Source organism: Capsicum annuum, chromosome 5, assembly GCF_002878395.1.
Source record: "Capsicum annuum cultivar UCD-10X-F1 chromosome 5, UCD10Xv1.1, whole genome shotgun sequence".
Lineage (NCBI taxonomy): Eukaryota > Viridiplantae > Streptophyta > Magnoliopsida > Solanales > Solanaceae > Capsicum > Capsicum annuum.
The window spans coordinates 385,555-401,271 of NC_061115.1; the positions used below are offsets into that span (position 1 = coordinate 385,555).

Genomic DNA, 15,717 nt, shown 5'->3' on the forward strand with positions numbered 1-15,717 from the left:
GACAAATCAATTACCAATCCTACCTATATATGGACGGATCGATTATCAATTCGACAAATTAATTATCGATCCGACCTATATACGGATAGATCTATTATCAATCCAACAAATGAGAATTTTCAATTTTACCTATTTCATTCATATGGCTTTAAAAACCTCGGGTTACCCCCTAACCAACATAATCAATGTAATAGGTCGTCAGGAGTGTGCCAAAGAAGTTTTTCCCAAAATTCACTTCGGCGATTGCAAACCCCATCGATCCATAGGCTAACATACACAATAATCGCATAAGAATATTCAGTGTTTCGTATATCTCTTATATGGATTAAAAAACCTCGTTCTGCCGCTTCCCCACCCCCCATACCAACACGATCCATTTAATAGGTCGTCCGTGGAGCGCCCAAGATGTATCGCCTAAAACACATTCCAACAACTACACACCCCATCAATCCATAGGCTAACACATGAAAAATCGCAAAAAAATCCACAGTTTTTAGTACTTTGTTCATATGGCTTACAAAACCTCAGCAACCCCCCATACCAACACGATCTATTAATAAGTTGCAAGGGACGCGCCCAAGAAATTTTGCTCAAAATGCGCACTCCGACAATAGGACCCCCTAATGGCTACCACATACGAAAAATCACAAAAAATCTTTACTTTTTCAAATTTCGCTCAAATGGCTTAAAAAATCTCCGCCAACCCCCCAAACCAACACAATCCATATGCTAACACAAACAAAAAATTTTCAAAAATCCTTAGTTTTTAGCATTTTACTCATGGCTAAAAAAAACCTCCCTTCTCCCCCCCCCCCCACCCCAAAAAAAAAGCCCATCATTACATTTAATTAGTTGTTAGGTGAGCGCCCAAGAATTTTTGCTCAAAACGCACTCCGACGATCGAATCCCCTATTGATCCATAGGTTAACAGTCACGGAAAATTTTAATTTTTTAAGTATTTCGCTCAAATATGTTTAAAAAAACTCCAACTCCGCCTCCCGGCCAAACCAACATGATCTATTAAGTTGTAAGGTGCGCACCCAAGAAATTTTGCTCAATTCGCACTCCGACGATCGAATCCCCTATTGATCCATAGGTTAACAGACATGGAAAATCTCAAAAATCCGAAGTTTTAAGCATTTCACTCATATGACTTTAGAAAGACCTTCATCCATCCCCAAAATCAACACGAACCGTTTAATAGGGCGTTAGGGGAGTTCACAAGAAGTTTCGCCAAAAAGCACTTTGACGACCGCACTCTCCAGTGATACATAGACTAACACGCACAGAAAATCGCAAAAATACTCAGTTTTTAGTATTTTTTTTTAAATGGCTTTAAAAAAAAAAAAAAACCTTCGCTTGCCCCCCCCCCAACCAAACATTTAATTCGTCGGAGTGTGTTTTGGCCAAAATTTCTTGGACACGCCCCCGACGACCTATTAAATATATCATGTTGGTTTTGGCGGGCAGGCGGAGGCTTTTTTTAAGCCATATGCGCGAAATACTAAAAACTAAGGATTTTTTACAATTTTCCATGTGTGTTAGCTTATGGATCGACGCGGCGTTGCGGTCGGGAGAGTGTGTTTTGGGAGAAACCTCCTAGGCCCTCCTTTGATGATCTATTAAATGGATCATATTGGTTTGGGGGCATGTGGAGGTTTTTTAAAGCCATTTGAGCAAAATAATTAAAACTAAGGATATTTTGCGATTTTGTGTGTGTGTGTGTGTTCGCCTATGGATCAATGGGGTTGCGGTCGCCAAAGTATGTTTTGGGCGAAACTTCTTGAGCGCCCTTAACGGTCGTGTTATTTTGGAGGGGCAAACAAAGTTTTATTTAAGACATGAAAAAAATATGAAAAGTTGAGAATATTTTGCGATTTTTTGTGTGCGCTGGCCTATGGATCGATGAATGGTACAGCAGCCGGAGTGCGTTTTTGGGCGAAACTTCTTGGCCGCTCCTCCAAATCGATGGTTTTGGTTTTTTAAAGTCATATGAGTGAAATGATAAAACTGAGGTTTTTTTGGGACTTGATTTCTCACAGTTACAACCATATCTTGTCAAACCTTTCTTTAAGATCAACCCATACAGCATGGGCATGTAATGATGAAGCATTCATAAGCCAATAGAACACTATCTATGGCCTCTTTCTTCCAAGAATCATCTACTCTACCAAATTTATTATGTCCTAATAATAACAACTGCAACATAGTTCTCACTTCCCTTTAATTGAAAGAAATTACAATAGAGGTAATACCTGATGATACATCAGTATTACAGTTAACCTGACTAACTAATCACCGTAGTAACTAACTTTTGGACAATGTAACAGTAACTGTTTTCCCTCCTTTTTCCTATGACTTCTTTAATCTTTACTACTCTAATACCTATTCCTCAACAAAAAGCTTATGGCTAAGGATTTGGTTGGTGGCGACTAGTCTCAGCATCCTCCTTTAGCTTAGGTAAGTTCTTTTGTTTCTGTTTCCGACATCTCTTGATTATCAGGCAATTTCTTTTGATGCTCCTCAACAAGTACTATGGTCTTTTTCTACAGACAAGTCCAGGCATCTTGCTCCTTTTCAGCTCTCCCAGATACTTGCCCATCTTGATTTTTCCTCTCGCTCACAATATGAAGGTGCTGGTGCGCAGCCGAAAGAAATTCTTGATAAGAATCTCTAATTATCTTCTAAGAGGTAGACAACCTCGCGGCATCGTAATCTACATGCTTATTGAAAAAATCTTCAACCACAACCTCCAAAGAAGAAAGGTCGAGGATGTTGACCTCCCAAAGCCCTTAAGAATCAGAGCAACTTTTGAGGCTTTTTGAGGACTCGGCAAAGAATTGTGTGACTCAAATAAATTGCGAGGCAAAATGTTCTATTTTGTAGTGTAAATGCAGTGTGGTTCGGGAGATGAGGTACTGTGCAATAATTTTCTGTCAGTGTTATATCACACAACTAATTTCAGAATCACATCGCATAATATTTTCAACTTTTTCAGATTGTAGGAAACCCATACTTAATGGAATCAATTCCCAGTAGTAGTTAGTAGTTATAAGAAAAGTTTGAAGAGGTGGCTTTTCATTGACAAAGGGGTTGGTGTAAACAATCGCTACTTCTAAACATCCACTACTATAAAATGTCTAGTCCTGCTATCTTTTAAGTTGAACTTTTCCTTATTATTTTGTAGATACTTTAGTTATATTCTACTTCTGAATTTTCATGTTAATTTAATATTTTTTTTGGTGTTCACTTACTTTAGTGTAGTTGAACGTGTGGATCGAAAATATTGCAACACCATAGAGAGAAATTTAGAACAAAAACTGATATTTGTTATTGATGATTCTTTATTGCACAGATTCCCTATTTATCTGAAAAAGGAATACACTATGAATACAATTGTAACTACTTTTAACTGATTTGAGAATGAACAGTGACAGTAAAAACTGTCTAACTAATTGACAGTTATAACTACTTTCTTGAACTGGTTGCTGAGGTGGACTGACTTCTTTTAATCTCCCTTTCCAGCTATTTATGTCTTTCAATCTTTATTTCATGTATCAGCTTCTTGGTGTTAACTACTTAGTGTTGTTTCCTCATAGCCACCTCTTTGTTAACTTGGCTGACGCACCTGGAGTTTTACAATTTCTACTTTCATTTGCACCTGTAAAATGAACAGCGATTCTATAAATGCTATATTTGATCAGTATTGGGTTTTAACTGAAACTTAAAAGTCATTTTACTTACAAGAATCCGGCACGCTCCCTCCTCCAAGTGAAGATCTTCTCGACATGGTCGGTAGTGGGATGCCAGTTAAGGATTGTCTTCTCAGTGTCCTTGCATTAGATGCCGTTGATGACTTCTCCTCATTTTGGCAACTAAAAGGCGATAATGGGGCTGCTGCTTCAGTCCTTTTCTGTTGGTTCCTGTAAATTTTCACAAATAGAACACGATTATGCGTCCATGATAAGGACGGGAAGATAACAGGAGTATCTCAGGCAACAGAATCACAATGTTGAACTTCCGAAAAGCTATAGCTTACATACTTTCTATCAGAACCATTAATCAGTTTCCCAATAGTCCGAAGTGATCTTCGTATTTGAGATCCCTTTCCATGAGTACTGCTAGTCAAAGGCTTCTGGAATTCAGATGAAATGGTACGGTTACTTTGCATTCCTGCCTTGTTCTCACTTATAGAGGTTATCAGTGGCTCGGGTGTCTTGGGTAGTTGAAGAGAAGGAATCCTTGTTCTGTTATCTGTTGTTTTCACAACCTGGCTTTGGATGGCAGCACTTGTTGGACTCCTAGGTGCATTGCAGCTCTTCAAAGCGGAAGTTGGACTCCGAGGAGGCTGCTGGCTTTTAAAACCAGAAGTTGGACTCCGAGGAGGCTGTTGGCTTTTACAACCGGAAGTTGGACTCCGAGGAGCTTGCTGGTATTTGAGACCAGAAGCTGGAGTTTGAGGAGTATCCTGGCTTCTAAAAGCAAAAGGTGGACTCGGAGGAGTCTTCATGAAACTATCATTACCCGCTTGATCATACAATTTTGTGACATCATATCCTTCCTGAAGCTCAGCTGTTGCTTTAGGCTTCTGGAAAGGTGTCCTTAATGCTTCCTTTGGTTTGTTAGTTTGAGGAGTTAGTGCTTCCTTGTTAGCCAACGCCTTTTTGAGGGTCTTGATCTGCAACAATGTGAACAGTAAGCATGTAATGAATCATTATCCAACGTTCTGCAAACTTCTTTCTTGTAACCAACATTTAACCATATAATATCATAGAATGATGTATTTTACCTCTGCCTTGAGCTCTAAAACTTCGACGCTCTCTTTATTTACACGAGCTGCACCAAGTTCCACACTCGAAACCCTCTGTGCAAACTTCAGAGTACTAATTGTTTCTCCAAAGGAATCCCCTTCAGGACTGACATGAGCAAACATCAACGTTTTCGCATGTCCACCTGAAACACACCATAAAAAGCATTAGAAAAGAAAACACTCGTCCAAAACGTTGGCCAAATAAGTGTCTAGACCAGTCATATAAGTTGATATATCTGGAGGAGCGAAATCTCGAGCTAATTGCACAAACCTAAAGAGTTCTGCAAGAGTAAGGTGAGTTTGCTGTTTCTATAAGGGATGTGGGAGTTCTTCTGTGCCAATGCTGTGATCACATCACCCAAGCAAGAGAGAGACTTGTTAATATGTTGTGCCTCTTTGAGGCCGTCGCCAGTAACTTCCGACTTGTCAACTCGTTCACTACCAGCAAGATCCACCAAATGTAGGCAACTATGGATTATGTTTCCAGATGTATCTTCACCATGCACGTGTACAGTCAGCACACTGCAAGTATTTCACGTCAACGTAAAGAAAATTAACATCATTTAACTCTATTAAGTTGGTCGGTCAAGTGGAATTTAGTAAAGTAACTTTGAAAGTGCTTAGCCTCACCTGTGTGAGCGACTACTGCGGTTGTTCATGGCAGTAGAGCCAACAGCACGGTTCCCGTCACCAAGTTTCATCAGATCTATAACATCTCTAGCGCAATTCACTGGATGCACGCTAGCATCAGGCAGAGGTAGACCGTTTCTGTTCATGCAGCTTCTAATTTCCAATGTATGAACGAACAGTTAAGGGTGCAATTATTTCACTTTTCTGCCTTGGAAGTGTCTCAAATTAACTCATGAAATCTGATGTAAACTACGGAAAAATCACAATGAAAGGATATTTAGTAAGCAAAGGATCGTCTGCAAGAAGATCACGAATTTGCTCATTATATATCTCGACCATTTGAACGTGGATCTTATAACTCATGATGTCCTTCCTTTCATCAGACAATAGGAATAGATCATTCAGAGCCAATTGATTGATTCCAAATTCCTTTGTTGATTCACCTCCCGGGCCAGACTGCCAAGAGAGAAATATTAGATATGAAGCTTCGGCATGGAAATATAAGGAATTGTTTTTCGTGTATGCCTCATAAGGGCTCTCACCATAGTATATGTTTTCCCAGATCCAGTTTGACCATAAGCAAAAATGCATACATTGTAACCATCCATCACTGATCTTACAAGCGGTTTAGTGTCTCGAAATACATCTTCTGCAAAATTACGCAGTGTTACATGATAAAACAACAACATACCTAGTGGCTAGTGTACTCCCACAGTGTACGCAGACCTTACCCCTACCTTGGGAGGTAGAGAGGCCGTTTCCAATAGACCCTCGGCTCAAGAAAAAAGAATTAAAACATGAATAAAGAAGTCATGTCAAAATACCTACCCTGAGTGGCACTTGAACCGAAAACACGGTTAAACTCGAAAATCTTCCTCCCATCTTTCCAGGGTTTTAGTGGATCAATTACAACCAAAGAACCATCTTCTCCAATGAAATCTATGACAGTTTTCGCTTCTGCATCGAAGGCAGGCCTTATTCTGCAGTAAACTCTAATATTCCCTGAAGAATAAATTAACACAGCAGTATTAGAGACTTTTAGTGGAACAAAACTTGATTCCGTCGTTTTCAACTCTCTGATTTATCATTTTCTGTTGCCTTCCCAAAACAGTGGAAAGGGAGTGATAAAAATAGAGTAAGCCAGTTTTTTTGTTATTTTGGGAAACGATTTTCTATTGCCTTAGATCCCAATTCCTTTCACAATATTGTGTTTGTCGATGCAATCGTTATTGAAATACCTTTTAGATCCTGAACCATGTTATGCAAAGTTCTGTTTTCTTTCATAACCTTGTGATATCCAAGAGCAGCATTAGACATATCCAGTACTTGGTCTCCTGGAACCAGGATAAATCAAGTTTCGAATTATCCTTCAAATTATAGAAACAATAGTCGATATAGACATATAGATAGGTATGTTTTCAGAAAAAAAGTTGCCTACCAAGTTGCTTCAGATCACTTTGTAGCTGAGACTGCAGATTTTCAAACTCTCTCTTCGTACTCGCTAACAGGACCTTTAGATTCTGCCAGCGTAGAGTATTAGTCATCAGAGACAGCGATATTTATCAAATCAAGAATGTATTTAGTTAAAAAAAAACCATGTATTGAACTGAAAGGGATCTTGTGCAAATCAAAGCACTGGAAAGCGTGGGAAGAGGGACACAAATCATCTATGATAATTCAATATCATACTAGATCAACTCTTTGTCATACTGATCAAAAAGAAAAACATGTAGCGACAAATACTCGAGGGCACAATATATCCAAATGACGCATCTTTCTAACATTCTTACAATGATAAGTAACTGATAGAGAGCCTTAAAAGAAAGTGAATAGTAATTTTAATCTAGTTTAGAGAAGACTTACTGAAAGTTCCTTTTCTTGCATCACAACTAGAGTCCAGTGGTTGCATTTTCCCTTCTTTATGAAAGCTCTACAACACTGAAAAACCAGGATTTACCTGTCAACATGAAGTTGAAGTACAATGCTATCTAATTGATATTTGATACGTCCGCTGAAATTCTACGTGCAAGGTCTTACTCATTTGACCTTTCCGTTAATAGAAAACATGGATTCTAACAATATTGAAATCTTTTGACAAATTTCTCGTATCAAGAAATATTGGAGGGAGGTGATTAGGCACGATATGGAGCAGTTACATCTGTATAGGAAGGTGTGGAGGATGCCGATTAGGGTAGAGGGTTAGTGGTTAAGAGTTCGCCTGTAATAGTAGGGAAGAGTGCTTTATCTGCTCTGGAGTTTCTTGTTCGTGGTGTTTTGGTGATGTTTATGATTTCGAATAGGTAGTTTATAGTATTCTCCTGTGGTTGTCTTGTTTTCTGTATTAGCCAGTAGTGTGTTATCCCTTTTTGTTGTGTGCTTTTGTGACTGGGTATGTTGTTGTTGTTGTTGTTGTTCTCGTATCAAGAAAAGTAAAGCATGTATAGAGTTTGACGATAGTTAGCTTGACAAATTGACTGCTTTAGGTTCACAAATGTGGAAAAATGATTAAAAGTAAACGAAGCTTACCTTGTCCTTGCAGTTCCTAAGATTAGATATATTTTGGAGGGGTATGCATGCGGAGTTGTCGTCTGAGCAGCTCATCTCTCTTAACGGATCTGATTTAAACTGCATTTGGAGGAATATAAGCTATATCATTTCACACTCACTCAAATATATAAAACATATGAATCGTACAAAATGATAGTCGGTAGAAAACAATATCCAGATTTGACATTAGTTTACTAATCTTTTAGCGGCATAACAATAACAATTTAAAACTATTCGCTTAGCTTTTAACAATAACAAGAAATGATCCGATTACCTTAGGGGACTTGTTTTGAAGTTGTTCCTCTAAGCAGCTAGAGAAGATCCTACTGAACAATTCAACTTGGTTCTGTTTCAGAGAAAGAAATCTTGAATGTACCAGTGATTGTTGACTTTCAGTAAAGCTGCAAACAGTCAGGAGAATGCATACCGTATTCCCATTCTGAAAAGAGCCCATGTTTTCCTTCATGTCCACCATTTTTTCAGCTATAGCCTTGACAATCATGCCTAAAAATCCCGTTTAAGAAACCAGAATAAACATAAATTTCAAAGTCGACAGAAAGTGAAAAACTAACTGCGAAATATGTAAGAATAAAAGACAAGTTTGTCCATCGTTATAAAGACCTTCAAGTTTCTTAATTTCTTCATCTGTCGGTGATTGTTTTGGAAAGCTAGCCGACATTTCCAATCGCCTGTGACTATCAGAAATGATTGTCACATGTGTTTGTTCTTGAATCCTTCCTATTGAAGGGGTCAAGAGAGGAGACCTTAGAGGCTTATAACATCCGAAGCCTCCAGTCATTTGCTTCCACTCGTGGTATGCTTTAAGTTCCAAAATGCAATCCACAACCTTAGTCGACGAACCTGCCTCAATATTATCCTAAGAATGCACAAAACGAAATCAGAAGTTAGTATCTCTTTACAACCTCCGTAGAATATAAAACTAAAAACAAGTCAAAATTCTATAATTTTACCCTTTCAAAAATAGATGCCTCAAAAGCTGGTAGCTTTAAATCTTCCGCGGCTACTAAAAAGTTCCGGATGTTCTCAAAATATTGATATGCTGGCAGTGGCTGAGAATCCCACATGATTGACTGTGAAGGAGTGTGGATTTCTACAACCTAATAACATAAAAACAAAGATAAATGAAAAACGAATTTTGTATAAAGAGCGGGCTTTTGCATACTGGAGAGTGATGTACCTTTGGAACTGATCCTGGTTGAACTTTGTTAATTAAATTGCAAAGTACAAAGCCACTTCTCAAACAAGAAACAAACTCTCTCTCAGACGGTTGGCTTGATATACCTAATGGCCCGACGAAACATTCCAACCAGTGGGTTGCTTGATATCGCCTCAAAGCTACAAAACAATGAAAACCCCACATGAATCCCATTTATCCAAAAAGGGGAAAATAATACAGAAAATAAAAATCTAACACCTCTCGATTGACCACCACGTTAGGAAGGACGGAGCGAGAGCTTTGCCTACTGGTCCAGGAGAACACAATAGCTTTGCCTCAAACTCTATATTTGTGTTTGAATATCCACTTAATACATATAAATAAGCTGCATTTTCTAGAATCCGGACCTCATAAACTCAAAAATTCTATCTCCACGACAATAGTACTTAAAGAGCATCCCGATGCAATCAAGCTCCCATTATGTGCGGGGTCCAAGGAATGGTCGGACCACAAGGGTCTATTGTACACAGCCTTATCCAACATTTCTGCAAGAGACTGTTTCCGCAGCTTGAATCTACGACCTCCATGACCTCTGGGTCCTACTTCAATCAAACAATTGACAAATACGGATACTGAAAATAACAAAGCAAGAAAACTAAACCTGCTTCTTCAGCTTTCCTCCAAGACAAATTGTATTCATGTCCCCTTCCTATTGTTTGATTCTCCATTAAAAATCCAATCTTTTAAATCTGTCATCCAAAGAACAAAAAAATGTTAAAATAGACATATCATTCAGGCCCCTTAACTACAAAACAATGTTACAGTTTTAACTAAACAGACTGTAAATCAATTCATAGTAAATCTAACACATTTCAAGAAAGCATCTTCACACACGCACACACAAAAAAAAAAAATCATTAAACCCCACATGAACATACATAACATCAAGATTACATCTTTAACAATTATTCAAGAAAATTTATTCATGTCAATCAAGAAAAATGAATAGTACAGTATATCAATTCTAAAAAAATCATTAAACTCCACATGAACATACATAACAACAACAATCTTTCCTCAAATAATTTTTTCTACAGTAACTTTCAACATTTATATACATATAGCTAAACAATTAAGTATTATACATACTTTCAAGAATCTTTTTTCCTCCCTGAATAGAAAACAAAAAAAAAAAAAAATGAACCCCACAAATCTTTTCACAATTTATGGTTAGGAAATCAAAGTAAAAAAATTTGAGCTGAGGGGAAGTGAAAGTTATAGAATTTTTTTATTATTACTTTTTACTCTATTGTTTAGCCTCGGATCCTAACCTAAAGGCTCCGGAATCGTAACGTTACTTAGTAAAAAATTGAATTCAAATTGGTGGGGTCTTTAATGTACACCGTTGATTGTTGCCACGTGGAGTGATCATAGCTGTTTATTTGAGTTTGTGGAGATTTTTTAGAAAAATATTAAGATATTGGTAATCTTCTTTTTATATCAATCAAAAGTGAAGAAGGATCTTTTCCATTTTGTGTTCGTAATATTTTTTTCTTTCGTAAAATATTTTTTTGTTGAATCGGAGAAAACACGACTAGTTAAAAAATTATGAGATCGTAATTTGATGAACTTTTTAGCTAATAATGATGAAAAAATCGGTTAAGTTACTCTAAACATATGTTTTGTTCGATTTTTTAACCTCTCACTTCAGATTTATAGCCATTAGATTTGAGTTCAAATCGTCACTAGAAAGCACAACTAGTTAAAAGATTATGAAATCGTAACATGATGAACTATCGAACTGTTTCGCTAGTGAAAGTGTTTTCTAAAAAAAATAAAATCGGTTGAGTTATACTAGACATATATTCTGTCCGATTCTTGTTTATCTCTTACTTCATATAGCAAAAAAAGAAAAATTGTCCAAAAATATTTATAGTTGTCTTCCCTTTTTTATTTTTAACCTTATTATAACATGTTCTTTTTTATTTATTTATTATTACTAGAATAGTGTACGTTCGTTGCACGTGTATCATAAATTTTGTATGTAATTAAAAAGAAGATGGCATATCTCTCCGACAATAGGAAAAAATATTAGAGAATATTTTGTTATTAATAAGAAACATCAAACAAAATATAAAAGCATTCCCAAAGCATTTATCAAAAATTTATTACTCATTTTAGTTCATTCTATTTTATTTTATTTTGTCGTATAAATTGAAATAAATCATACTAATCTCTAAATAGTATTTAGCTATTATACTTATTTTCAAAATTTTATAAACATTTTATTTGTATTAGAGAACCATTTCTTTTCTCATAATAGTATTTAGCTATTATCTTATTTCCAAAATTTTATAAACATTTTGTTTTTATTAGAAAAGCATATGCTAAGGCTTCAACATATTTTTTTCAAAATCAAAATGAAGATTATTTTAGATGATGACAATACATTGTGAATATGTTAGCGTGATTGAGGTTATACTTTATTAATGTTAAGGTTATTTTAACACATTTATGTATTTTTAATTTATGATGACAATTAATGTATAAATCATTTTCAAATTTTCCAACCACAAAAGGGCCAAAAATATATATGTATTAGCGTCGTTGAGGTTTTGCTGGATTACTGACAAAGATATTTTAATATATTTTAAATAATTTCAATAAATTAAGACTATAAAATTTGAAAGTTTTAGTTACTTTTCTTGAGATTTTATGTCAAATGATAATATTCAAACACAAACTAATATATATATTTATGTGATACAGTTAATTTTTTTTTCACTTTAGGAATATATATATATATATATATATATATATATATGTGTGTGTGTGTGTATGTGTGTGTGTGTCACATAAATAAAAATAGAATGATGATAATATGATACTGAATAATTTTTTTTTTTGGTTAAAGTATTTAAATACAAAATAAAAAAAATAAAAAAAATAAAGGTGACCCAAAGCAATTTCCTTAGGCCCAAAAGTTTGCCTAACCCGATTCAGACAATAAAAAATCCGTGAGATAACTTTACTTTTTTGAAAGCACAATTCAGACAATTTAAAATCTGTTGGATAACTTTACTATTAGAAAGCAAAAAGCTCTGTCATCTTGAATGTTATTCACATGCAAATTAAATCAAATTCCCCAATATGGATAACCAACATCTTATACACAGAATCACCAGGTAATGTAGCATTTCTGCAGATTCTTTATGTGTTGCTGAGTTTAAAGTGAGTTTTCAATTTTTATTTATTACTTCTCTTACCTTCAATTAAAAGTTACATTTTAGAGAGAAAGAGGTGTGATTTTAATGAGTTAAAGCATCAATGTTAAATACTTGTATGTAAAAAAGTGAGATTATCTGTGTTATACCAGAAATTAAACATTTGATGCATGTTAGTTTGGGGCTTTTGGCTAAAGGAAAGGTGAAAGCAAGTTGATTTAGAGTCGTTCCAAAATGATTTTTTGATTGCGATGGATAATTACTATAGTTTCAGATATAATTTGTGTTAGGCATGTTAATCTTAGCAATTTTGAATGTCTTTATGTATGCATGTCAGCTCAGATACATGAATTTGAATTTCTGAATCGAAGCAGGTGGCATGCCTGAGTTTTATGTGTATTTCCTACCGAAAGTAATCTTCTCTACATCTTTTAGGGTGTTTTGTGTTTCCAATTGTTGGTTGAATTCATTTGAGTTGTTTATGGTTGTTCTTTATTTTTATTTGGTGTTTTCTTTTGATATAATTATGATTTTTTATGAAAATTCTTTATAGAGGGTATGATTTTTTTAGTTGATTTGCATGTGTTTATCGTGTTGTTGTGATGTAGTTTTTGTTCAGTTTGTTTGAGTCGAGGGTTTATTGAATTTTCTTCAACTGAAAATGTATTTAGTAAGAATTCAAGTCTATTCTTCGCCTATTAGCATGAAATGTTTTTAATTTTCTTTGTTTTTTCCGTGATGGTAAACTTTCATATAAGAGGTCATATAATATTGTTTCGACACATAGTTAACTTGTTTTTCCAGGTAGGAAGACACGTTAGACTCAAATAAATTGCGAGGCAAAATGTTCTATTTTGTAGTGTAAATGCAGTGTGGTTTGGGAGATGAGGTACTGTGCAATAATTTTCTGTTAGTGTTATATCACACAACTAATTTCAGAATCACATCGCATAATATTTTCAACTTTTTTAGATTGTAGGAAACTCATACTTAATGGAATCCATTCCCAGTAGTAGTTATAAGAAAAGTTTGAAGAGGTGGCTTTTCATTGACAAAAGGATTGGTTTAAACAGTCGCTACTTCTAAACATCCATTACTATAAAATGTCTAGTTAACAAAACTATTGGTAACTATTTAATTTTTTCATGTCGCTTCTAAGTCCTTCAGATAATATCCTGCTCTCTTTTAAGTTGAACTTTTCCTTATTATTTTGTAGATACTTTAGCTATATTCTACTTTTGAATTTTCATGTTAATTTAATATTTGTTTGGTGTTCACTTACTTTAGTGTAGTTGAACGTGTGGATCGAAAATATTGTAACACCATAGTACTGGTTTATTAGTTACATTTGATTAATCTCTGATACCAAACTCCTCAAGAACACAATAACACAAACATCAAAATCAGTCCACTAGTTCAAGAACTATGGACCCTTTTGATGACCTCTCTCGGATTCGCAAGAAGAACAAGAAGGGAAGTGATATCAAGAGTAAAACACACTAAAACAGCAACAACACTTGATGAACAAGATGCAATAACAACAACACACGATTACAAGACAAAAACACAAACGGATTACACTAGATATAGACAAACGATTACAAGAAAGTAAAGATAGATAGACAAAGGGATGGTATAATATTAACAACTCAAAAGCTTATTCCACTTTTGGACCTATAATATCACATACAACCTAAACCTATCTCTTACATGACCTCAAGGAAACCAGAATTCCCAAGTAATCTCCGTTTCTAAGCAAATGATCAACACAAGGATTCCACCTTGTCCAAGGATTCCACCTTGCTAAAGACTCTCAAAGAGGCTACAAAATATATTCTCCAAAAATCTCCCCAAAATGTCCTAATGAGATTCTATTTATACCTAGGTTAACTTATTACAAATGACTAAAAAACCTTTGCAAAGGGCGGATGACCCTAATGGCCCACACTAGGCCACTCCCCAGCCTACCTGGGGGTCAATTTTCGGTCAAAATCACACGCTTAGTGTAGGGCTTGGATAAGCCATCTTCAGTGTAGGGCTTGGAAAAGCCGATATAGTACGTTGCTTAGAAACGGTGGTTGTGAGGTAAAGTTGATTCCCTTAACGGTCACCGTAAGAAGATTGGTTTTTGTACTTGTGGATTTTAAGGGTCTTTACGTTTAATACACGTTTGGCTTCTTGTTCTTCGCAAGTCCTTATGTCATCTTGCCTATCCTTTACTTTTCTTGCAATGTTTGTGTATGTTTCTTGTTCTTATTCACGGATTTGTGTGTTGTTGCCAAGAGGGAATTTCTATTTTGTTCTCGGTTGTCTTTGTATTGTTGGCTGTTTTTTTGTTTCGTGATCGTTCCGTTATCAAACCTCCCTGGCACGACTCGATCGATTTTCGGCCCACAACACGCCCGGACCTCGGGTCCACTCCAAAACCGTGGGCTATAGCACACCGATTTGGCCCAAAAATGCCCCGTTCGCGCCGTTTCGTCCGTTTGTCTACCCAAATGGCCACGAAAAATTAAACGAACCACACTGGGACGATCCCCAACCTCCATGGTATGCCCCGATCAATTTTTGACCCACAGCACGCCCGAACCCCGGACCCACTCCCGAAATCGTGGGCTATAGCACAATGATTTGACTCGATAATGCCTCGTTCGCGCCGTTTCACCCGTTTGTCCACCCAAATGACCACGAAAAATTAATCGAACTACACTAGTACGATCCCCAACCTCCCTAGCACGCCCCGATCTATTTTCGACCCACAGCATGCCCGGACCCCAGACCCACCCCCAAAACCGCGGGCTATAAAACATCTATTTGGTCCAAAAATGCCCCGTTCGGGCCATTTCGCCTGTTTGTCCACCCAAATGGCCACGAAAAATTAAATGAACCACACTGGGACGATCCCCAACCTCCTTGGCACGCCCCCGGTCAATTTTCGGCTCACAGCATGCCCGTACGCTGGCCCACCCCTAAAACCGTGGGCTATAGCACACTGATTTGGCCCGAAAATGCCCCATTCGCGCTGATTCGCCCGTTTGTCCACCCAAATGGCCACGAAAAAATAAACGGACCACACTGGGACGATCCCCAACCTCCCTGGCACGCGCCGGACGATTTTCAGCCCACGGCACGCTCGTATCTCAGGCCTACCCCTGAAACTGTGGGCTATAGCACATCGATTTGGCCCGAAAATGCCCCGTCCGTACCGTTTCGCTTGTTTGTTCACTCAAATAGCCACGAAAAATTAAACGAACCACATTGGGACGATCCCCAACCTCCCTGGCACGTCCCGATCGATTTTCGATCCACAGCACGCCCGAATCCCTGGC

At 36.8% G+C, this 15,717-nt stretch overlaps 1 protein-coding gene across 2 annotated transcripts; it reads right to left on the reverse strand.

The window, feature by feature from the left end:
- Positions 1–3,288: 3,288 nt before the first annotated feature.
- LOC107846765 (kinesin-like protein KIN-14L) lies at positions 3,289–10,467 on the reverse strand. 2 transcript variants are annotated; one of them, XM_047412317.1, is made up of 20 exons: positions 10,314–10,467; positions 9,826–9,913; positions 9,186–9,343; positions 8,959–9,105; positions 8,609–8,864; positions 8,415–8,491; positions 8,262–8,333; positions 7,967–8,065; positions 7,304–7,378; positions 6,879–6,960; positions 6,679–6,774; positions 6,269–6,442; positions 5,983–6,089; positions 5,718–5,896; positions 5,441–5,605; positions 5,082–5,332; positions 4,790–4,953; positions 4,044–4,678; positions 3,745–3,923; positions 3,289–3,661 (listed from the first exon to the last, which is right to left on the reverse strand). In XM_047412317.1, the coding sequence occupies exons 2-20, from the start codon at positions 9,890–9,892 to the stop codon at positions 3,594–3,596; spliced, it is 3,051 nt and encodes a 1,016-aa protein (XP_047268273.1). In that variant the 5' UTR covers positions 9,893–9,913; positions 10,314–10,467; the 3' UTR covers positions 3,289–3,593. The 2 variants fall into 2 exon arrangements, with proteins under 2 accessions (XP_047268273.1, XP_047268274.1); XM_047412318.1 differs by lacking the exon at positions 10,314–10,467 and adding an exon at positions 10,103–10,150.
- Positions 10,468–15,717: the final 5,250 nt, after the last annotated feature.